This window comes from Oncorhynchus gorbuscha, linkage group LG09 (genome assembly GCF_021184085.1).
Source record: "Oncorhynchus gorbuscha isolate QuinsamMale2020 ecotype Even-year linkage group LG09, OgorEven_v1.0, whole genome shotgun sequence".
Classification (NCBI taxonomy): Eukaryota; Metazoa; Chordata; class Actinopteri; order Salmoniformes; family Salmonidae; genus Oncorhynchus; species Oncorhynchus gorbuscha.
The window spans coordinates 73834155-73859417 of record NC_060181.1 but is presented as its reverse complement, the minus strand read 5'-3'; the positions used below and the strand labels follow the sequence as shown (position 1 = coordinate 73859417).

Here is a 25263-nt window from a genome sequence, read left to right as displayed (position 1 = left end):
TTAGAAAACCCTTTTGCAATTATGTTAGCACATCTGAAAACTGTTGCCCTGATTAAAGAAGCAATAAAACAGGCCTTCTTTAGACTAGTTGAGTATCTGAAGCATCAGCATATGTGGGTTCAATTACTGGCTCAAAATCGCCAGAAACAAATAACTTTCTTCTGAAACTTGTCAGTCTATTCTTGTTCTGAGAAATGAAAGCTGTTCCATGTGAGAAATTTCCAAGAAACTGAAGATCTTGTACAACACTGTGTACTACTCCGTTCATATAACAGTGCAAACTGGCTCTAACCAGAATAGAAAGAGGAGTGGGAGACCCCGGTGCACAACTGAGCAAAAGGACAAGTACATTAGAGTGTCTAGTTTGAGAAACAGACACCTCACAAGTCCTCAACTGGCAGCTTCATTAAATAGTACCCGCAAAACACCAGTCTCAACATCAACAGTGAAGAGGCAACTTCAGGATGCTGGCCTTCTAGGCAGAGTTCCTGTATCTGTGTTCTTTTGCCCATCTTGAACTTTTCTTTTTATTGGCCAGGCTGAGATATGGCTTTTTCTTTGCAACTCTGCACTCACTCTGTCAGTGAGTGAGTGTGTGCATGAGTGTAAGAGAGCAAGAGAGAAAGAACACACCTAAAGCAGAATAGCCAACACATAGAGACACTAGCCAGGGGGGAGAGAGCTAACGAAGGACGCCGATTCAATGTCATGCAAATGTATTGAGGGGGGACTCCTGTGGCTGACAGGACAGAAAAGGTCAGAGAACTAAACGTTGGGAGGCGGACAGGTCCAGTCAGGTCCGATGACCTTGATCCACATCCAACTGAGAGATGGTCAACCTAATGAGGTTGGTGGAGTGACTGATCTGGAGGAGGAGGCAGTTGCCCCTTACACACTGACTGATATGAGGTCAGATTTGTGTTTCTGTGTAGGATGAAGTTGCACACGACCAATGCCTTCATTACCACTGATTAATGAAAGGACTGGATAGGTTGACACACCATGTTGCTTTCACCTATCATGTTTATCTATATCTGTGAGTGTGGAAGAAAGGACACAACAAAAGGAAAAAAGTTACAACTCTTTAGACAGAGCTTCGACTTTAAAGAGAGGAGAGGAAGACGCTGCATGTTTAAAAATAGGCTCTTAACTTAATCTCCCTGTAACTGTTTGAAATAACTGTGCCCAAACAACAGATGAATGTGGATGATTCTTTTCTTTACATTACCTGCCTAGAAAATAATACAAGGCTGAAAGCTCCTAGTCTGGACTCTCCAGACAGTATCTAATATGTGATATTGAGTGTAGCTACTGCATGTGGCTGTGAGATTAAAGGTCCTGAACTGTGAATTGGCTTGGTCAGCATCTGCGGCCAATAGAAAACAATAAAAACAACACATCATAGACCATCTCTTGGGACAAAATAATGAGCAGCTTGGCTACCATTCTGTTGGTTTTTCAGAGCTCTAGGTCCTAATGTATTCAATCAAAAGCTGTCACTGGGTTTATAAGGTAAGTCTAAAACTTTTTTTTCATTCACTAAGACTGTTACGTTAGAACACACCTTATCTCCTTACTCCCACCCACCCACCCATCTCCACACCCACACAATCATTCCTGACAGACAGGGTCAGATTGATGCCCTTTATCACACACAAATAAGAGAAGAGAAGGAAACACTATGCCGCTGCTCCCACTGGACACCATCACTCATCCCCAGCAGAGATTTATACACTCTTGTCATGTAGCATTGGAGAGGGGGAGACATACACACAGAGGGACAGAGAATGGAGGAGTGAGAGATTGAAATGGAAAGGGAGTGATTGTGTATATGGGGTGGGGGTGAAAAACATGTGTGAGAGGTGAAGAGGATGAGAAAAAAAGAACTAGAACATCCTCTCTCCCTCCCAGCCACTAAGCTGAACAGTTAGTACACCATGTACGTACAGTGAATGAGGTTGACTGACGGGTATGAGTAGCCCACATGAAGGCTTCTCTGGGAATCCTGGCATACCCAGGCCCTCTGGGAAACCAAATGCCATCCCTCATGGAGCTTAGTCTGCTGACTAGGGCACAACTCCATGATCCTCACAGAGCGCAGTGTGCCAAGGAACAGAACACAAGGCTGGTGACCATGCATGATTAGGATTACCCATGACACCAGGAGACAAGGAAATATTGTAGCCCCTCAGAGACAACCCAGCTGTTATGATGTAGCCAGCAGGAGTTGATCATAATGGGAGATATCACTTCAAAATACATTGCTTCTCCACACCCTCAGATTAGGACAAGACAAAGTTCCAAGGTGTCTGAGTTTATTTAGTTTAGTTGAATGCACCGGTAGACCAGCAGGGATAATGCACTCCACTGTCTACTTAATGGTGCTGTTCTTTGCTGAGTCGTTGGTTCAGACAGTTGAATAGAAGTGTCTGGGAGATATTTGTATGCATGAAATGTGTTCACAGTCTGGAGTTGGGCCTGTTCCTTGTCAGCCTGCTACCAACTGATAAGCGTCAGTCTGGTAAGCTTTTTAGGCGTGACGAATAAGTCAATACATTGCATTTAATGTGAAAAGATATGCGCCACGGTATAGCTAGAGCATATAGCTAGGATTAGGGTTGATCCAAGATGTGGAGATGAAACAAGGGTTAGGGTTGAGCTGGGAGCTTGAAACTACGGTTAGGGTCGAGGCTTAGGGGATGAGCCAGGATGTTTGCATGAAGCTAGAGTTAGGGCCTTAACACTAGACGAAGCCTAACCCAAATTACTTAATCTGCCCCTCTCCCCACTACATGGCAGAAAGGCAGGCCTCAGTAGAAGCCTGACCTAGAGTTTTCTTTTTAGTGACATTGGCTGAATTTTGTGCTGGCTTTGGACGTGGGAACCATTTTTCTGTCATTCGGGTCAATATCTCTGCGTCATGTCATTTTGATTGGACTGTGGCATCCAATCACAGTACCAGCAGGCATTTGGTTTTTAATGAAGATCTTAAGTCTGGAGTTATCGTTGTCCATAATTACTACCTTAAATGGCCGGTGTGACTTCTTTTTGGGGAGGTTGGCCAAATTTGTATGACTTCATTGTCATGATGATTTTACACTTCAAGGCTATATCCATATCAGATGCGTCTTCTAGTACCTCCGGGGGTGGTCAGGAAAATCTAACCACAATCTGTTCACAATGTGTCTTTTCATTGTCTACACCTGTCGACAAATGGGCACATTTGTGGACAAGATCAGGACAACAGCGCATGTTAGAACCATGTATAAACGGGCTAGAAGGAAGGAGGGCGGGAGAAGGACAATTAGAGGAGAGAGACATGTCTCTGTCGGAGGTCTTTCACCAATTTATCCAGTGCAACTTTTATTTTTATTTACTGCAAAGACTTCAAAGCAGTTCCTTCGATGAGGGGCGTTAGTGATTGTGTGTGTGCGTGCCGGCATCATTCTTTACAGGTATACAGTCAATGCGTCTGCTAGGGGTCTTTGTATGATTACAGTCAGCTTTGATATTTTTAACACTGACAAGCCAACCTATGATCAAGGCTAGAGGGGAACACTGCTAACTGAACCAAGGCAGTATGTAAAATAGGTAATTCAATGTTCAAACATGCAACTTTCCCTGAACAGAAACACATGAGAATCATAAGGTATGCTTTAGGTATTTTACATACCAAAAGCATTTGTTCACCTTCATGTTGGTTGTGTTCAATCACCTTCACGTAGAAATAAGACATCTCATGCATTTCACATCAATAGCTTTTTATGCTGGCAGCCACTGTTGCATGTATGAAGCCATGAGACACACCCCTACCTTTAAAATAATGGGAATATCTCCATAATTCCTGTGTTGTTCTTGCCTTCAGGCTACCCATATTCTTATCCCGAGCATGAACAGGTTGATGAAGGACAAATATAGAGTATATTTAAATCAGGGACCGGCAGTCCAGTCTTCAACTGCTAGCACTGGAAAAATATCATGGTGTGTGTGTGTGTGTGTTGAAGCAGTAAGCGAACAATAACAGACTACATCGTTTTCCTCTTCCTTCTCAACATTTAAAAGAAACGTCCAGCAACATTGGCTGCGAATCCGACTTTTCTGGGCCCATCTTCCTGACAGCTAAAGGTCCCGAAGCTTCTGCGCTCTACTCCTAGAAAACAGGCTACTCCGGCAAATGGTGCTTGTTGAATAAAGTTGCATCAAAGCTGAATAACAGAACCAAATACAATATCATAGTATAATGATACTGGAAGACCAAAAAAAAAAACTCATGAGATTTTAGGATGATTGTGCGAATGATTGCATTTCTCTCTCGTTGCCAAAACTCAAGAGAATAACACTCCGCCAAATATGTGCTTTGATAGAAACAAAGCAGAAGGTATGCTACCGTTTTAACACCATCTGCTCTAAAAATTAATTTACAGAACATCATTCAGAAAACTGCTTCTGGACTGCTTCTAAAACAACACTGTACAACTCAAGATCTAAATGCATAACTCCATGAAACTGAGATCAAATGGTTGGCGTTCAGATGCTGAATGGGCGTTTCACTGGATAAAACAAATAATTATCATTCACGATCGACAGGGAGAAATGTGAAGGGAGGTTCACCACAAAAATGTGTGAGTAAAGTAGAGGTAAAGAAACACTTGCGCATGTGATTGTGATTCAAATCTTCAGCTCTGGGGAAAAGGATCCAACGGGGCGGTTACGTACTTAAAGCAATGCAAAATATCGTCTCCAGCAATCAAACTCCCATCACCTTGCGACCACAAGACCTTATTACAGTACAGTGTATACCAACTCAGTCCACCCACACAGCGATAACCCACTGAGTCACAGCCTTTAGCTCCAGATATGCTGTGGGCCCTGGCTTCAAGGATGCTCAAGGCGAATGTATCCTTGAAGCGTGTCAAAACCAATGCCACAGTCCACATGTGCCATACAGAGACAGACGGTGCTGGCAACAGGAGGTAACCCTGCTCTGACACAATCCTGTTTTTAAACTTTTAACATAGTACGTATCCACAGTGGATTAGGAGATGGAATAGAATACAACTTTATCGTCCATTGGTTAGAACAGAAATGAGAATAGAAGCCAAAATGACTTATTATTATGTAACTGAAATACATGTACTGTCTGGCATGTAGAAAATGTAAGATTCTAACACTTATGCTAATGTCTCACAGTATAGAACCTAATTTGGCATCACATGAGCCTGGTCTTTATCTTTATATTTATTTGTGCTTTAGGAATTCCTCTGTTGCTTTTGTTGTCATTTGTTGCCAAACAGCCTATACGAGATGCAGACAACTTTCACATTGTAAGTACCGTACAAGTGCAACAAAACTAAAACAAACATTTCTTTTTTCTTTTTTTTACTCCCCAAGAGAAGCATAAATATTTTACAGAAGATAACGGCGGTCTCGTTATTTACAAGATATAATAAATGTCTTGACAACTCACAATAACTGTTTCTGTGTTCTGAGGGCTAGGGAGTAACAGAGAGATAGAAATGGAGAGAGAGAGATATGGAGAGGACTTAATTACAATCTTTTAACAGTTTAGTTGAGAGGACACTGCACACACCCATTTGTGTTGTCATATGAAGTGAAAAAGGTTTCCCCCATGACATAGTGGCAGACTACACACACTGTAGCAGGCTCTTATAGGGGAGAGTGAGGGGAAGGAAGAGACAAATACACAAACATGCTGACAACCAGATAGGCAGTAGTTTTGATAACACACACAAAGAATTGAACTCTTACTAGTTCAAAACGAGAGTACTAGAAAGCTTTTATCCAGCTATGCATTCAAAATTGCATGGAAATTAAATGAGTGACATAAGGAGGTCCTGCTAACAGCAATGTATAAGCTCAAGTGTTATCCCCTAGCTTCTGATGAGCTACATTCTGAATAGTGGCCAACCTCCCCATCTCATCTCCCATTCTCAGAAGCACTCAGTAAAAGACTCTCCTGTAGGGGCAGATGGAAGAGATTTAAAGGGGAGAGGACTATGACTGACAGCGACATAACTCTCTCTAGCCAAGTGATCCAGGAGAATGAAGCCTAAGGGGAATTAGCTGTACCTTTACAGACAGCAGAAATTCTCCCAAAATGTACCGGTAAATAGATAGACCTATCACCCTCTCAAAGAAACGAGAAAGGTTGGGGGGGGGTTGTGCATTATGACTAGAGCTAGGCATTCTGGGAGCTGAAGGAGAGAGGTGGGGGAAGAGGAAGTAACTAGGAATCATTGTGAAAACAGAGCGAGTAATAATGGAATAATCTGAAGGAACGCCCCCGTGTCGGATCTGAAAAGCATGTTAATGTGTTGCATTTGAACAGACAATACACACTAGCCATGGCATACATAACAAAACAGAGAGGGAGGAAAGTCTAGATTAGGAGAGCAAAAATTCCCACATTAGTGGTGTGTATGCACATGTGTATTTTGGAGCCTTGCCACAGAGAGAGAATCAGAACTAACAGAGAAGTTGGTGGGCCGTGTTGTATTGGAGTATTCGCTCAGTAGTGAGAGGCTCTTCTTGCTGTTCGAAAGGTTGGGGGTGGGGTGTCGAGGTTTAGGGGGCTTGGCTTAGAGTGGCAGCTGGAAGGAGATGTCCACATGAGCTTCCTGAGCCAACGACACAATCTCAGAAAGCTTTACAACCTGAGAGAGAGTGAGAAAGAGGATAGTTTAACACAAACACAGAGCTAAACAGTGGCAGGGAACTATACGAGTACAAAAAAACTAACAAAGCTAAAAAAGGTTTTGATTGCGAGGGGCTGCAATTTCCATTAGGTGGTCATGCCCAGCTGCCACTGTGCTGGCTAACTGATGCTCATCTCTGGAGTAGATAACTCCAAAAACAAGGGAGAGAGATGGTGGGAGTCAGTGAGAGCTAAGCCAGACTAGAGGTTGAGGGAGAGATAAGAGGAAGGGGGCCTCTGCTCTGAATGCCACTGCTGTTAGCACCACCAGAAATCCAAGCCATAAAACTCAGGCTGTGTCACTTCAGCCAGGCAGGATGGCGATGAGCTGCATTTAAACTGTCACTATACCTTGACAGTTCCAAAGGACACCCACACTACCCTGTTGGTGCCCCTTGTCTCAGACAAACCCCATTACTCTGGACCCTCAAACGGTGCATGACATTCCTTAGTTTCCACATAGACCTACTGTACCAAACATACAACACCCAAGGTGCTTAGAGGGACTGAATTGGGTAGAGAAAGGGGGAGAGGTGTGTGACTCACCATTCTAGCGGCCTCGTCCAGATCGTCACAGGCCAGGAGCTTCAGTGGGCTAGCAGCGATCAAAGCTTTGGCATCGTCCACTCTGGATCCTGAAACACAGCAGAGCAGCAGTCTCTCTTTAGCCTCTATCTTTTCCAAAGCTCTTTGGTTCTCTTTTATATAGCTTTTAATCTGTTCAATCTCTTCATTTCAGTCCTATTATATTCTTTCAGATATCCTAGTGGTTGAAAGCATTGGTCACTGGTTTGGATCCTTGAGCCGACTAGGTAAAAAAAAAAATCTGACAATGTGCCCTTGAGCAAGGCACTTAACTCTAACTGCTCATGTAAGTCGCTGATAGTGTTTGGTATAAATGTGGTCTAGATTACATTTCATATTAGAGTAGGTGATCATTATTGATAAGGACATTTTGCAGAAGAAAGAGCCTCAATACATGCAAGGCATTGAACATTACATACGGTTCCCCAACTGGTTTTAGTTCATCATAATAAATCATATAAAAAGACTAAAAACATCAGAAAAATCAGCTACATGTGATTTTCATTTTGGAAATCTGTTCCTAAGTATTCCCTCGCATAATAAAGGAGATGTGATTGTATAAAAATGTAAGGAAGGTTAAATATTACACCTGTTAGGGCTTCGAGGTCCATTTACAGTCTACAAATTATTTGTAGATATTTTCCGCCCCCCCCCAATCATCCATTCAAGAAAAATGAAAAATTCTAGTTGATGATCCCCGGGCTGCATGAATGGAAAAAATACCTCAAGAAGACATACAGTAAAATAGAAGTCTATGATTTGTTTGTGAAGGCAATCATTTTAGTCCAATTACATTTAGTTTAACTGAGTTACTGAGTTCTGTATAAATACACACAATCGATTTTAGTACATCTGGAATAAAGCTGGGAGCTACAGGGTCCCACAGCACAGGTTGTGTGTGTGTGTGTGTGTGTGTGTGTGTGTGTGTGTGTGTGTGTGTGTGTGTGTGTGTGTGTGTGTGTGTGTGTGTGTGTGTGTGTGTGTGGTGGAAGTAGTAGAAGAGCCCAATCCTGACAGGCAGCTTGCTCTTTGACCTTTAAAAGGCCACGCTCCATTGTTGCCCTGGTGTCACCCCTTCCTTCTCTCCCGGCCCACTGTGTGTGTCACTGGGTGACCGTGCCAAAATGTCAGTTCTGTAGCCGATGACTCCATGAGGGAGGTCAGTCTTACCTTGTAACCGTACCACAATGGGGATCTTCAGGTCCAAGTCTGTAACAGCCATGATGATGCCCTGAGCAATGATGTCACACCTCATGATGCCACCGAAGATGTTCACCAGGATGGCCTGCACCTGAGGACCACAAACAGAGATGTTGACCATGAAAACATGACTGAAGATATGGATTGTAGAAACAAGACAAAGCCAAGCAATCACAAAGCATGATCACAAATCCATAAAGGACCATTAACAACCAAAACCTAAAAATCCTATAGCATCAACAGAATCATAAGCATCAACATTACCCACAAATCTACCACCAGTGAGCTTTTAACCATGTATCAAACCTCACACCTCAGGCTATGTACACTAGCATGTGTACGCCCATAGGTATTCCCTTAAGTCATTCCCCATTTAAAATCTCCCAGATAAATGTCATCCCATAGCTTCCACCAGTGTTAAACCTCACCCCCAGAATGGGCCCTCCTACTGATATCCTACAGGTACCTCCAGACATGTCTGTCAAGACACACCTACTAGGCGATGCGTCTACTGAAAAGTTTCCTTATACATTTGAAGTGGGAAGTTTGCATACACCTTAGCCAAATACATTTAAACTCCGTTTTTCACAATTCCTGATATTTAATCCTAGTAACAATTCCCTGTTTTACATCAGTTAGGATTACCACTGTTATAAGAATGTGAAATGTCAGAATAATAGTAGAGAGAATGATTTATTTCAGCTTTTATGACATTCCCAGTGGGTCAGAAGTTTACATACACTCAATTAGTATTTGGTAGCATTGCCTTTACATGGTTTAATTTGGGTCAAATGTTTGGGTAGCCTTCCACAATAAATTGGGTGAATTTTGTCCCATTCGTCCCAACATAACTGGTGTAACCGAGTCAGGTTTGTAGGCCTCCTTGCTTGAACACGCTTTTTCAGTTCTGCCCACACATTTTCTATAGGATTGAGGTCAGGGCTTTGTGATAGCCACTCCAATTCCTTGACTTTGTTGTCCTTTTGCCACAACTTTGGAAGAATGCTTGGGGTCATTGTCCATTTGGAAGACCCATTTGAGACCAAGCTTTAACTGATGTCTTGAGATGTTGCTTCAATATATCCACCTAATTTTTCTCCCTCATGATGCCATCTATTTTGTGAAGTGCACCAGTCCCTCCTGCAGCAAAGCACCCCCACAACATGATGCTGCCACCCTCGTGCTTCACGGTTGGGATGGTGTTCTTCTGCTTGCAATCCTCCCCCTTTTTCCTCCAAACATAACAATGGTCATTATGGCCAAACAGTTTTATTTTTGTTTCATCAGACCAGAGGACATTTCTCCAAAAAGTACAATCTTTGTCCAGTTGCAAACCGTAGTCTGGCTTTTTTGTGGCGGTTTTGGAGCAGTGGCTTCTTCCTTGCTGAGCGGCCTTTCAGGTTATGTCGATATAGGACTCGTTTTACTGTGTACATATAGATACTTTTGTATAGGTTTCCTCCAGCATCTTCACAAGGTCCTTTGCAGTTGTTCTGGGATTGATTTGCACTTTTCACACCAAAGAACGTTAATCTCTAGGAGACAGAACGCGTCTCCTTCCTGAGTGGTATGACGGCTGTGTGGTCCCATGGTGTTTATATTTGCGTACTATTGTTTGTACAGATGAACGTAGTAACTTCAGGCGTTTGGAAATTGCTCCCAAGGATGAACCAGACTTGGAGGTCTACAATTTTTTTCTGAGGTCTTGGCTGATTTCTTTTGATTTTCCCATGATGTCAAGCAAAGAGGCCCTGAGTTTGAAGGTAGGCCTTGAAATACATCCACAAGTACACCTCCAGTTGACTCAAATTATGTCAATTAGCCAATCAGAAGCTTCTAAAGCCATGACATCATTTTCTGGAATTTTCCATGCTGTTTAAAAAGGCACAGTCGACTGTGCTGGAATTGTGATACATTGAATTATAAGTGAAATAATCTGTCTGTAAACAATTGTTGGAAAAAATTACTTGTGTCATGCACAAAGTAGATGTCCTAACAGACTTGACAAAACTATAGTTTGATAACAAGAAATTTGTGGAGTGGTTGAAAAACGACTCCAACCTAAGTGTATGTAAACTTCCGACTTCAACTGTATAACCACAACCTTCATGAAGGTCCAAACATCAGGAATTCTTAATTCATCCCTACCACTACCCCCCATCAAAACATCATTAGTATAAGATGCAGGCTGCTCATGACCCAGATACCCAGCCATGCCGTTCCAGTTGGGGTCAGGGTGAAGGCCTGTGGAATACGTGACATGTCTGTGCCTGCTTGTGCCACAGTGAATACCTACTGCAGCTTAATGGTTCTTCAATGACCACCAGAGATGAGAAATGCTAGTTACAGTGACAAGTGTCCCCCACTCTCAGTCCTTACCTTCCTGTCGGAGGTGATAAGTTTGAAGGCCTCCATCACCTGGTGGGCTGTAGCTCCGCCCCCCACGTCCAGGAAGTTGGCGGGAGTGCCACCATGCAGCTTGATGATGTCCATGGTGGCCATGGCAAGACCAGCCCCATTTACTGCACACGAACACATTGTATAGAATGAATACACAAATAACAAAATATGTTTATCACTACTGTTACTACAGTGAACCAAAGCTAGGTGTGTGGTGCAGTGAACCAGTGGTGGGTGTGTTGTGGCACTCACCCAGACAGCCGATGGATCCATCCAGGCCGATGTAGTTTAGGTCAGCCTTGGCTGCCTGTCGGTCCCTGGCATCCTCCTGGGTCCAGTCCTGCATGTCAAACACCTTCTTCTGGCGATACGCCGCGTTGGAGTCAAAGTTTATCTTGGCGTCCATGCACATCACTGTCAGAGGAACACAAGAGAAAGAGGCTGAGCCAAAGATGGCTGGCATCATCATTGGACGACAAAACCAATGACCCTGTAACTTCATTACGACACAACCCAGCGGCAGATATCCATTTATACTTTGAGGGAACTTTTTGTTATAACTGGTCCAAGGTGACATCGCTTTACTGTGTAACATTTGTTGGCTGTACATGTCAAGGATGAATCTGGGTTCAGTGGGTTGAGGTATAGATAAGATAGACAGACCACTACATGTCTATACAGTACATGCTCATCGAACATCTCATTCCAAAATCATGGGCAATAATATGGAGTTGGTCCCCCTTTCTCTGCTATAACAGCTTCCCCTCTTCTGGGAAGGCTTTCCAATAGATGTTGGAACATTGCTACAGAGACTTGTTTCAATTCAGCCACAAGACCATTAATAAAGTCGGGCACTGATGATTAGGCCTGGCTCGCAGTCAGCGTTCCAATTCATCCCAAAGGTGTTCAATGGGGTTGAGGTCAGGGCTCTGTGCAGGCCAGTCAAGTTCTTCCACACCGATCTCAACAAACCATTTCTATATGGACGTCACTTATTGCACAGGTGCATTGTCATGCTGAAACAAGAAAGGGCCTTCCCCAAACTGTTGCCACAAAGTTGGAAGCACAGACTTGTCTAGAATGGCATTGAATGCTGTAGCATAAGAACTCCCTTCACTGGAACTAAGGGGCATAGCCCAATCCAGCCCCAGACCATTATTCCTCCTCCTCCAAACTTTACAGTTGACACTATGCATTGGGTCAGGTAGCGTTCTCCTGTCATGCGCCAAACCCAGATTTGTCCATTGGACTGCCAGTTGGTGAAGCGTGATTCATCACTCCAGAGAATGCATTTCCACTGCTCCAGAGTCCAATGGCAGCGAGCTTTACACCATTTCAGCCGACGCTTGTTATTGCGCATGATGATCTTAGGCTTGTGTGCGGCTGCTCGGCCATGGAAACCTATTTCATGAAGCTCCCGACGAAAAGCTTTTGTGCTGACATTGCTTCCAAAGTCAGTTTGGAACTCGGTAGTGAGTGTCCTGTTCTGTGAGTTTGTGTGGCCTACCACTTTGCGGCAGAGCCGTTGTTGCTCCTAGACGTTTCCACTTCACAATAACAGCACTTACAGTTGACCGGGGCAGCTCTAGGGCAGGTAGTTTACAAACTGACTTGTTGGAAAGGTGGCATCCTATGATGGTGCCACATTTAAAGTCACTGAGCTCTTCAGTATGGGCCATTCTACTGCAAATGTTTGTCTATGGCATATCTGTGTGCTTAATTTTATACACCGGTCTGCAAAGGGTGTCGCTGAAATAGCCAAAACCACTAATTTGAAGTGGTGTACAGATACACTATATCACCAAAGGTATGGTTTGCTGACGTAGTAGCGTCAAAGGGCCATCATTGGCAATCCCTGCTGTCAATCAACTCTTCTTTTGGGGTTGGTAAATTCAGTCCATAACCACAAAGTCCTTAGAAGTACATATAAGCATTTCAAAGCTAAAATAGTGTCTCTTACTTGACCCTCATCAGCCACCATACTCTGTCATATATGGCTATGGTGATGACAGTTTGTTGTGCAAAAACACACTCTCATTCCTTCAGTACTATTGGGTTTAGCTGCCTTATTGGCCCATCACTTAAAAGTACTGCGATTCGCACGATGATTGTTCACTGGGAGTGCATTAGTGAGCATGATTGACAGTGAGTAATAGATCGATGGGAGAAGGCTACAACCAAGATTTTAACACTGACTGGCAACTCTCTCACCCAGCACTTAACACTTGTGTGTCGAACAACATCACTGGGAACGAAAAGCAAGTATGTGTGTGTACCCTGGCCAGAGGCGTCCTCCACCATGGGGTTGATCTCTAGCATGGAGGCATCGTACTTCATGAAGACGTTGTACAGCTTGACTATGTTAGCCGCTGCGTCGCCGATCAGAGCAGCAGGGAAGCCCATCTTCGTGGCAATCTGGAGAAAGAGAAAGTGGAGAGAGAAAATGAGAGAAACCGAAAAAATATATACTTTGGCAACACTAAGTAATGTAAAACACTTTGAATTCAATTGAAGGTGAGAGGACGTGAGGGAGAGGAGGAACAAAATACAATAAGAGGTATGTGAGTGAATGTGAGAGACAGGATGTGTCAGTTCATGGAAACATCGCAGGCACATGTGACATGTACTAAGTGAGATGGCATGTTGAATGAGCATCACAGACTGTATCAAAGTCAACCATGACATTGAAAGACACTGCGTGAAGGGATAACTAACATGATTCTGAGGCCTTTTGAGGCTTCTAGGGCTCTTCTCTTGAGAGAGAAACTTGAGACAGACCAAATATACAGTAAATGTTGCCACAAGCATTTGCTTAAACGTGCTCAAAAATAGCTACAAATCAAGAGTTTGACATGCGCTTTTTGTCTTGTCTGACTAGGTATTTTTACAACCCGATCCCAACTGTACCGAAACCGCCTGTTCCATCTTGATTCCATCCATGATGTCGATTGGCTCCTTCACAATGGCGTCGGGATTCTCCGCCGCCACATCCTCAATGTTCACACCCCCCTGAGAGCTGCCAATCAACACGGGGCCCTGTTCAGAGGGAGGGTCCGATAGATTATTAGTACCAATCATTTTACACCGTCATTGAGTGGCAAGTGGCAATCAAACTGAAACAGAGCAAATTAATGGAACATAATTCTCACAGCAATATCACAAATTTATCAAAAGATTGAATTGATCCATCGGTCATCAAGTTCTCAATGTACAAATAACCTCAAACCTGTATCCACGCACATTGACTCGGTACCAGTACCCCCTGTATATAGCCTCGTTATTGTTTTGTTAATGTGTTACTTTTGATTATTTTTTACTTGTGTTTATTTGGTAAATATTTTCTTAACTCTTCCTGAACTGCACTGTTGCTTAAGGGTTTGTAAGTAAGCATTTCACAGGAAGGTCTACACTTGTTGTATTCGGCGCATGTGACAAATAAAGTTAGATTTGTAATGATAACTGGCATCTCTAACCTTTTGAGTGAAAAGACTAACTGCATACAGCAGGACAACCAAGTCCCATGGAGCACAAGCATTTCCAACATGTCCATACCCATGTCCTTTACCACTACACCATCTAGTGGTAACATCACCAACAACATTCTTAAATCAAGATTCACACAACTGACCAATCTGTCGGTGTCACCTGTTGTCACCTGAGAGGCAGAGAATGGCCTCACCTGGAAGGATCTCTCCATGGTGATGGCGAAGTAGTACTCCCTGCGGGGGTACCTGCGCTCACAGATGAACACCTGGTTACAGATACGGCCCTGCTCGCCTGTCTGCTTGGTGTACAGCTTACGGCCAATCATCTGAGAGGAGATGTCCCGGGCCTCCTCTGGCCTGTAAGAGAGGTGAAGAAGAATTGACATTGCCATGGTCAGACAGAGTAGAAATGTGGGTGCAGTTTGAAAGGAGATGTCGCTGACACTCACGAGTAAACAATCTTCACTCCTCCCTTCAGGCCTCCTTCGAATGTGCCTTTGCCTCGGCCTCCAGCCAACACCTGGGCCTTCACCACCAGATCCTTGGTGCCTGAGACACACACAGAGAGAGAGAGAGAGAGAGAGAGAGAGAGAGAGAGAGAGAGCGACAGTAACTGTTACAGATATGCCGGACATTCCACTTATACACAAAGATATTGTGTATGAAACAAACTACACAAAACATGGTCAAACATAACCATTTTTAGCAGAAGCATGCACTCATAAGCCCCTAAATGACTAGACTGCTGCTGTCAAGTTAATCTGTATCCACCACCAAACAAATTGTGTTAGCAATGAGCACTTAGTGAATAGTTTAGTCCTACTCATTAGAAAAGTTTGTGGTCATACGCACATCCATAAAATAGGTGCTGGGCTAATAAAGAATAGTAGTAAAGAACAAGAAGGCCCGTTCACTGTTTTTCCTCCCAATTCACCGCTTTGTTGACAATTATTTATCACATTCCCAGTGGGTCAGAAGTTTACATACACTCAATTAGTATTTGTTAGCATTGCCTTTCAATTGTTTAACTTCGGTCAAACGTTTCAGGTAGTCTTCCACAAGCTTCCCACAATAAGTTGGGTGAATTGTGGCCCATTCCTCCTGACAGAGCTGGTGTAACGGAGTCAGGTTTGTAGGCCTCCCTGCTCGCACACGCTTTTTCAGGTCTGGCCACAAATTTTCTATAGGATTGGAGGTCAGGGCTTTGTGATGGTCACTCCAATACCTGGACTTTTTGTCCGTAAGCCATTTTGCCACAACTTTGGAAGTATGCTTGCGGTCATTGTCTATTTGGAAGACCCATTTGCGACCAAGCTTTAACTTCCTGACTGACTGTTGCTTTTGCTATTTTGTGTTGTGCACCAGTCCCTCCTGCAGCAAAGCACCCCCATAACACAATTCTACCACCCCGTGCTTCACGGTGCATGGGGGTGACAGAGACAAAATGAATCTCCTTCCTGAGCGGTATGACAGCTGCGTGGTCCCATGGTGTTTATACTTGTGTATTATTGTTTGTACAGATTAACGTGGTACCTTCAGACGTTCGGAAATTGCTCCCAGGGATGAACCAGACTTGTGGAGGTCTACAATTTTTTCTGATGTCTTGGCTGATTTCTTTTTATCTTCCCATGATGTCAAGCAAAGAAGCACTGAGTTTGAAGGTAGGCATTGAAATACATCCACAGGTACACCTCCAATTGACTCAAATCATGTAAATTAGCCTATCAGAAGCTTTTTAAGCAATGACATTTTCTGTAATTTACCAAGCAGTTTAAAAGGCACAGTCAACTTAGTGTATATAAACTTTTGACACACTGGAATTCTGATCAAGTGAATTATAAGTGAAATAATCTGTCTGTAAACAATTGTTGGAAAAATGACTTGTGTCATGCACAAAGTAGATGTTAACAAACTATAGTCAGTTAGGACAAGAAATGTGTGGAGTGGTTGAAAAAATAGTTTTAATGACTCCAACATAAGTGTAAATGAACTTCCGACTTCAACTGTACATCATGGTGCGAACTACGGGGTGCAAAGGGGGAGGCTCAGCTCCCCTAAAATAATGCTAATCTAACCATTCTCCTATTTGTTTAAAATTCAGTGGTAAATATGAAAATCTCCCAATGAAACTAACACCCCCAGCTCTCTGTCATGGTCGCTGTCCATCCAGTAATGGGGGTGGCAGGTAGCCTAGTGGTTAGAGCGTTGGAACCGAAAGTAACCGAAAGGTTTGCAGATCGAATCCCCGAGCTGACAAGGTAAAAATCGGTCTTTCTGCCCCTGCACAAGGCAGTTAACCCATCATAGGCCGCAATGACAATGAAAAGAAGAATTTGTTCTTAACTGACTTGCCTTGTTAAAAAAAGGTTTGAATTTCGGCCTCAGCTCTTTCATGCATAGATTTTCCTTTGAAGGCATATTTTCAAATTTGATAAAAATAGCCTTTATTCCAATGCATTCGATTTATCTGTTGATTTATCATTATTTGCTTTTGTCAGTCAATTGTTTAGAGCGCTCATTGCTTTGTTTTTCAGGTCTACGCATTCTCCGTGACATCCGCAGCCAGAAGTAGTAGCATTTATTTAGCGTCATTATTTTCTATCAATACTTGTTTTCTTTCCTGGATCAGCTGATGTCACTAGACAACTAGTCTATAGCTAGACACCATTGCACATCCAATTCATCCAACAAGTTTATATTAATGAAAGTAGGCCTACAGTTAACTCTTTGGGTTAGAAGCATTCGATTTCGCAATGACATAGGTCTACATTATTTGGGATTTATGTGCCCATGAGAACGGTTTTCACAGCGAACCATCATTACATTTTACGTAGGCATAGTTTCATTTACAATGCATTTTCAGAGATCTTCAAGATCCATAATTCGTAAAGGGTTTAAGTCACTGTTGTAATTTTCATTAAAATGCTTAACAATGACAAACACTCATAAATGTGTGGTCCTTCTGTAGCTCAGTTGGTAGAGCATGGCGCTTGTAACGCCAGGGTAGTGGGTTCGATCCCCGGGACCACCCATACGTAGAATGTATGCACACATGACTGTAAGTCGCTTTGGATAAAAGCGTCTGCTAAATGGCATATATAATGTCCTTAATGTAAGGAAAGAAAGGTAGTGGTTTATGTCACACAATCTGTGAACAAGCATTAACTCATGAATTATGGTCAACTTTAGGGTGTAAAATGTGCTTTGATTCAACTCATGTATTAAATTGAAAGTAGGATACCTATTCTGTATGTGTTTAAAATTGCCTTGGCTGAGAGGATAGGCTACCCGCAGTGGTGTAGGCCTAGTGTAAGGTAATTGGCATTTACCCACCTTAAAAAAAAAAGCACTTGAAAGTAATGGGAGCATGGCATTTTTCACTGTGACCAGCAATCGGAGTTCACCCACATATTTATTTTAACATTGGAACATTGCTGTGGGGACTTGCTTCCATTCAGCCACAACAGCATTTTTAGTGAGGTCAGATACTGATGTTGGGCGATTGGGCCTGGCTCACATTCGGCGTTCCAATTCATCCCAAAGGTGTTCGATGGGGTTGAGGTCAGGGCTCTGTGCAGGCCAGTCAAGTTCGTCCACACCGATCGACAAACCCTTTCCATGTGGACCTCAACCCCAGATTCCTCCTCCACCAAACTTTACAGTTGACACTATGCATTCGGGTAGGTAGCGTTCTCCTGTCATATACCAAACCCAGATTTGTCTGTCAGACTGCCAGATGGTGAAGCGTGATTAATCACTCCAGAGAACGTGTTTCCACTGCTCCAGAGTCCAATGAAGCAGTGGAAAGCGAATAGCGCGTAAAAAATTGTCTGTCCTCGGTTGCAACACTCACTACCGAGTTCCAAACTGTCTCTGGAAGCAACGTCAGCACAAGATCTGTTCGTCGGGAGCTTCATGAAGTGGGTTTCCATGGCCGAGCAGCCGCACACAAGCCTAAGATCACCACGCGCAATGCCAAGTGTCGGCTAGAGTGGTGTAAAGCTCACTTCCATTGGACTCCTGAGCAGTGGAAATGTGTTCTCTGGTGCTTCACCATCTGGCAGTCTGTAATGGGAATTTGAATGTTGGTGCTTTTCTTGTAACTAATTTCTGAGTCCTATTTATGTGCTGTTCTATAAACCAATCTCTGTGTTCATGCAAGTGGCTAACTGTACAAATCCCCACTTATCAATAGCTGCAATTTGGCAGTACGCCAAGACTTTGAGAACTAACGAAAGTTATCAGTTTAAAGAGAAGCCTTGTGGGGTGTTGGTCTGTCACATGAATAAAACAAAATGATAGTGATTCATGAATTATTCTAACTCATGCAAAAATAACTTGTCTGTGTATAGCTCTATATAAGACAACTGCTGAGTCTGCCTAGGGAGAGCTCCTGATTGACATGTGTACTGTGGTGCATTGAGTTGGTTGGAACCTCTCCACAAACAATGATTCATTTAAGATGGACTTTTGGGCCTCCCGGGTGGCGCAGTGGTTAAGGGCGCTGTACTGCAGCGGCAGTTTTGACATCAGAGTCCCTGGGTTCGCGACCAGGCTCTGTCGTAAGCGGCCGCGACCGGGAGGTCCGTGGGGCAACGCACAATTGGCTTAGCGTCGTCCGGGTTAGGGAGGGCTTGGTCGGTAGGGATGTCCTTGTCTCATCGCACACCAGCGACTCCTTTGGCGGGCCGGGCGCAGTGCGCGCTAACCAAGGTTGCCAGGTGCACGGTGTACCCTCCGACACATTGGTGCGGCTGGCTTCCGGGTTGGATGCGAGCTGTGTTAAGAAGCATTACGGCTGGCTGGGTTGTGTATCGGAGGACGCATGACTTTCAACCTTCGTCTCTCCCGAGCCCGTACGGGAGTTATAGCGATGAGACAAGGTAGTAGCTACTACAACAATTGGATACCACAAAAATTGGGGAGAAAAAGGGGTAAAACATTTTTTTTTAAAGATTGACTTTTGAGTGTCTCTGTCGGAGGACGCATGACTTTCAACCTTCGTCTCTCCCGAGCCCGTACGGGAGTTATAGCGATGAGACAAGGTAGTAGCTACTACAACAATTGGATACCACAAAAATTGGGGAGAAAAAGGGGTAAAACATTTTTTTGTAAGAATTTTTTCACAAAAAGTCCAACAGACGAATCTGGGTTTGGCGGATTCCAGGAGAACACTTACTGCCCCAATGCATAGTACTAATTGTAAAGTTGGGTGGAGGAACAACAATGTCTGGGGCTGTTTTTCATGGTTTGGGCTAGGCCCCTTAGTTCCAGTCACGGGAAATCTTAATGCTACAGCATTCAATGACATTCTATACGATTCTGTGCTTCCAACTTTGTGGTAAGCTTGGGGAAGGCCCTTTCCTATTTCAGCATGACAATGCACCCATGCACAAAGCGAGATCGGTGTGGAAGAACTTGACTGGCCTGCACAGAACCCTGACCTCAACCCCATTGAACACTTTTGGCATGAATGGGAACGCAGACTGTGAGCCAGGCCTAATCGCCCAACATCATTGCCCGACCTCACTAATGCTATTGTGGCTGAATGGAAGCAAGTCCCCGCAGCAATGTTCCATCTCGTGGAAAGCCTTCCCAGAATAACAAAGGCTATTATAGCAGCAAAGCGAGGACCAACTGCATATTAATGCCCATGATTTTAGAATGAGATGTTCAATGAGCAGTTGTCCACATACTTTTAGTCATGTAGTGTAACTCTGATTATGATTAAGCAGTGGTGTAAAATACTTTAAAGTGCTACTTAAGTAGTTTTTGGGGGCACCTGTACTTTACTATTAATATTTTTGACAACTTTTACTTCACTACATTCCTAAAGAAAATACTGTGCTATTCCCTGACACCCAAAAGTACTTGTTACATTTTGAATGCTTAGCAGGACAGAAAATGGTCTAATTCAAGAGAACATCCCTGGTCATCCCTACTGGCTCTGATCTGGCGGACTCACGAAACACAAATGCTTTGTTTATAAATTATGTCTGAGTGTTAAGAGTGTACCCCTGGCTATCCGTAAATTTAAAACATTTAGTTGTGCCTATTGGTCTGCTTAATATTTGTAATTAGAAATTATTCATACTTGACATTTTTGTCATTACATTTACTTTTGATACCTAAGTTTATTTAAAACCAAATACTTTGACTTTTACTGAAGTAGTATTTTACAGGGTGACTTTCACTTTTGCTTGAGTCATTTTCTATTATTATCTTTACTTTAAATGAAGTATGACAATTAGGTACTTTTTCCCACCACTGTGATTGACTATGCGCAAAAGTGAATTGAAGTTTAAAAAAATCCACACCCACCATGTGTAATGTGCGTAATGGTCATGTCAGGTGAAATGTGTATATTTTGGGATGTGAGCACTCAGTGAACCATCCCTAGATATCGTTAGCAGTCATAGCTCGTAAGCTAAAAAAATATACAGAAAAAAATTATAAGTTGGGGACAGCCCTAAACTGCACTGTCTTATAGAGCTGTGACGATACCAGTACAGCAATATTTTTTTCCATGGAAAAAATTAAAACACTAAGCAGACCAAACTCTTTAGTCCACATATGTCAGAGTCAAGGCCCGCGGGCCACATCCGGCCCGCGAGAAGGTTTTTTACGGCCCCTGGGATGATCTTGATTTATTATTAGAACCGGCCCGCAGACCGCAGCAAGCCGGCAGCCCGCAGATCTTTTACACGCACCAATACTACATTTCCCACAATGCAACGGTGACGCACCGAGCAGTAGGCTGCTTCATTTCAATATTTATTGGCACAGCAGTTGTCAGCATCACAGTAAAATTAACTTTCAGATACCCATCAAAAATGGCAAAACGGAAGGTGGACACTGAGAACCGGGGGGTTTCAAACAAGGTGGGAGTCGGAGTATTTGTTCACGGAGGTAGCTGGAAAACCTGTGTCTTCTGTGTGGAGAAAGTGTGGCGGTACTGAAAGAGTATAATCTGAGACGACATTATGAAACGAAACACGCGGACAAAAACAAGAATATGGACATGGAACAAAGGCTACAAAAGGCAGAGGAATTAAAACGAGGCCTCAAATCTCGACAGGCTCTGTTCAAAAAAGCCAAATCACAAGGCCAGGCTGCTGTCAAGGCCAGTTTTATTTTGGCAGAAGAGATCGCTAAATCAGCCCGGCCATTTACGGAGGGGATTTCATCAAAAACTGCATGATTAAAGTTTGTGACGAAGTTTGCCCAGAAAAAAGGCAACTCTTTTTAAATGTGAGTCTGAGCAGAAACACCATTGCCGAGAGAGTAGACCAGTTGTCCATCAATCTAAAAGAGCAGCTTGTGAAAAAGGGAAAAGATTTCATTGCATATTCCTTGGCTGTGGATGAGAGCACCGACATTTCTGACATTTGCCCAGTTGTCAATTTTCATCCGCGGAGTGGACTCCAGCCTAAGCGTGACAGAGGAGTTTTTGGCTTTACGTCCTATGCATGGCACAACTACGGGGCATGATTTGTATGAAGAGGTGTCAAGATGTGTAAATGAGATGGAGCTGCCTTGGGAAAAACTCGTGGGTTTGACAACCGACGGAGCACCTGCGATGTGTGGACACAGGAGCGGACTGGTGGCGAAGATACGGGAAAAGATGCAAGAGGAAAACATCGACAGGTGAGCTGACAGCTTATCATTGTATCATACACCAGGAAGCGTTTTGCGGTAAAGCCTTGAAAATGGAGCATGTAATGAGCATCATCACGCGCACAGTTAACTTTATCAGAGCCAAAGGTTTGAATCACCGCCAGTTCAAGGCATTTCTGACAGTTAGAAACGGAGCATGGTGATTTGCCTTATCACACAGAGGTGCGATGGCTAAGCCAGGGAAAGGTGCTTCAAAGATGTTGGAGGTCGTGAGGAGATTTGTCTGTTCTTGGACAGCAAAGGGAAAGACACAACACAACTCCGAGACGAAATGTTTCTGTGTGAAATGGCTTTTCTGTGTGACATTACGAGTCATCTGAATGCAATGAACTTGCAGCTGCAGGGTCGGGATCGTGTCATCTCTGATATGTACAGTACAGTGAAGGCATTTAAAACCAAACTGACTCTGTGGGAGACGCAGATGCGGAAAGTAAATTTGAGCCACTTTCCCAGCTGCCAGACCATGAAAGAGAAGCTCTCTACCAGTGCGTTCCCGAGCGCACAGTTGGCTGATAAAATAGGTATGCTTGCCGCTGACTTTCGGACGCCGATTTGCTGACTTTGAAGCAAAAAAAAGCAGGTTGGAACTGCCGGATGTAACCCATTTGCTGTTGACGTGGAAAGCTCACCACCAAACCTCCAAATGGAGTTGATTGACCTCCAATGCAATGATGCACTGAGGGCAAAATATGCGGCAGTGGGTGCTGCGGAGTTCGCCCGTTTCCTCCCCGACACAATGCCCCAGCTGCGCATCCAGGCTGCTCAAACGTTGTCTATGTTTGGCAGCACATACCTGTGTGAACAACTGTTTTCTTTGATGAACTTGAACAAAACATCACACAGAAGTCGACTTACTGCTGAACACCTCCACTCAATTCTGAGGATTTCCTCAGAAAGATGGGACACCACCAAGTATCACCCTCAACCTCAAACAAGTGAACATTACTGTGCAATCACATATTTAGAGTTTTTACTCAGTTCAAGTTTAAAAGTTAAAGTTTAATATTTGTTTTCACTGCATGTTACTTCTCCTTAAACAAAGTGTTGTTTTTGATTAATAGATTTTTGCACTTTATTTTATTGTATTTCAATCCAATTATATTTTTAAAATATTTCAGTTGAGTGGATGATAGAAAATTGCTATTATTGTTTTTTTCTTTGAAGTAAATTTAGCCCACTTTTGCTAAAATAGAAAATATAGGCTACTGATGGTGCCTTGAATACCGGTTTCTTTCATTTAATGTTCATGTTATGGGGATTTTTATATAAAGGAAATTTGTCTTTTGTGTCTGTTGAAAATTAAAGATTACTGACAGAGCCATAAGAAAATATTGCTTTATTTATCTGATCATATTGGAATATATTTGTTAGGTTTTCAGTAGGTTCAATTAGGTTCACTAGACTATATGCGTCATTTAAAAAATTTTCAATGAACATTCGAACAGTCCGGCCCTCGGCTTGTAGCTAATTTTTATTTGGCCCTCCGTCCATTTGACTTTGACACCCCTGCTTTAGTCCTTTAAAAACCTGCAGTATGTAAAATATTGTGTGCTACAGCTTTTGAAAATAAATGTGACCGTGGATGACAGACAACATTAGGGCTGTTTTCCTAAAGAAGTCAAATCCACTTTGTGTTTAGTTTCCATGCCACGACACTAACAAGCATTGCGATCCTGGTATCGTCCCGGCCCTACTGTCATTTGAACTCTTGCTCTCCGGTATTGCACTACAATGATACTTGGGCATCCCTAGATTACAGTATACATCCCACTCTCAGACCATACCTGACTCAGCCAAACATCAAAGAAGATTGGTTAGTTAATACATACAGACTCACTACTACCTGGTCTGACATACATAGACTCACTACTACCTGGTCTGACATAATATAGGCCTACTATCAATTCAAAGTGTTTATCCCCAATTGACTCTACCGCAATTTATTTGCCCACATCCTATTAGGCTATGGATTACCAATCTCCTTGGCAACAGAGTAGGCCTCATCGGGTGAGCTGGCCACCTTGCCCTCGGGCACACAGACGCCAGCCTCTTTGAGCAGACCGATGCTCATGTACTCGTGCAGGGAGAGGTTCCTCTGCTGCTGCTGCAGGTGGGGGGACTGTTGCTGAGGCCCAAGCAGTCCAGAGGAACCACCCAGCACCTTGAGAGAGGGAGTAGAGTGAGAATGGGATAGAGGAGAGAGAAAGTGATGTAGGGAGGAGGGTACATTAACACTAGTGAAATTACAGTACCTACTCATGTCAGGGGGAGTACATCGTCTGTGCAAGAACACTGTATGAAAATAACTACATCCATACAAAAGGGCACACACAGATGCACACAACACAAATGTGGAGTAACGTTTGTGTCAATAGTGGAAGTTTGCGGATATGAAAGAGAAATACATCAAACATGTCATTTGGACGTCAATTGAATCGACACCAAAAACGTTTTTCGAATGTATAAAAAGGCCCACTAACTCTTATAAATTGGACAGTTAGCTAGCTGGCTATTGTAGCCAACCTATTTAGCTAAATCTCAGATGCCGACAGCCTCGATGTCGCATAGCCTCCATTCATCCCGTTCTAACGTCGGCGCTTTGGTGTTGGAGGTCACTGTGTTTAGAACTATGTGAGCGGAAAACCTTGTTAGCAAACGCAAATCCCTGAACCCCCCAAATGGCTTGTCTTTTAATAAATTTAGCCGTTTATGAATACATTCATTTTGCTATCGCTAACAAGTGAAAGTAACTAGCTAGACAGTGAGATAAACATTATGTCTAGGTAGCTAGCATAGCCAGTTTCCTAGCAGCCTCAATGGCGATGAGCTAATGTCAATATGACCCTGTCTCTTTTGGGGGAATTTTGGACGTCGAAGATGGGGCAGCAAAATAATAATCACAGCTACAGGCAGCCGGATGTCGTGCCATTTTTCCCCAATGCACACTTACCTTGGATGCAGTGGTAAGTGTCGATCTGGCCCCAGAATTTCTCAGGCTAGCCGAAAATCGGCCACAAATCAGGGACGCCGCCATGTTTCCTTCCCTGAAGCGAACAATAAATTGGGCGCATGCGTAGTAAACCAAGTGCCCCTTACACAGGCTTGGTGCACGTTTCATGGTCTTTACAATTTGAAGACAAGGCTATAAATACATATGGTCAAGTCAACTCCACATTGCGCATACTTAAAACTATACAATGT

General features: G+C 43.3%; 1 protein-coding gene across 1 annotated transcript; it reads right to left on the bottom strand.

Annotated features, from left to right (window-relative positions):
* Window positions 1-5223: 5223 nt before the first annotated feature.
* On the bottom strand, window positions 5224-25167 carry LOC124044050 (succinate--CoA ligase [ADP-forming] subunit beta, mitochondrial-like). Its single transcript, XM_046363405.1, has 11 exons — window positions 25013-25167; window positions 24037-24223; window positions 14835-14934; window positions 14580-14742; window positions 13808-13936; window positions 13177-13315; window positions 11153-11314; window positions 10880-11022; window positions 8471-8591; window positions 7262-7350; window positions 5224-6674 (listed from the first exon to the last, which is right to left on the bottom strand). Exons 1-11 carry the CDS (start codon window positions 25094-25096, stop codon window positions 6600-6602), a joined length of 1392 nt encoding a protein of 463 aa, XP_046219361.1. The 5' UTR covers window positions 25097-25167; the 3' UTR covers window positions 5224-6599.
* Window positions 25168-25263: the final 96 nt, after the last annotated feature.

What these genes read in the sequence shown, in the direction of transcription:
- LOC124044050 (XM_046363405.1), bottom strand. Translation starts at nt 25,096, where the DNA reads ATGGCGGCGTCCCTGATTTGTGGCCGATTTTCGGCTAGCCTGAGAAAT. An exon ending in GGAGTGAAGATTGTTTACTC is followed by an intron (nt 14,743 to 14,834) that starts GTGAGTGTCAGC and finishes CCTCTCTTACAG; the next exon opens with GCCAGAGGAGGCCCGGGACA. An exon ending in TGGACGAGGCCGCTAGAATG is followed by an intron (nt 6,675 to 7,261) that starts GTGAGTCACACA and finishes ACTCTCTCTCAG; the next exon opens with GTTGTAAAGCTTTCTGAGAT.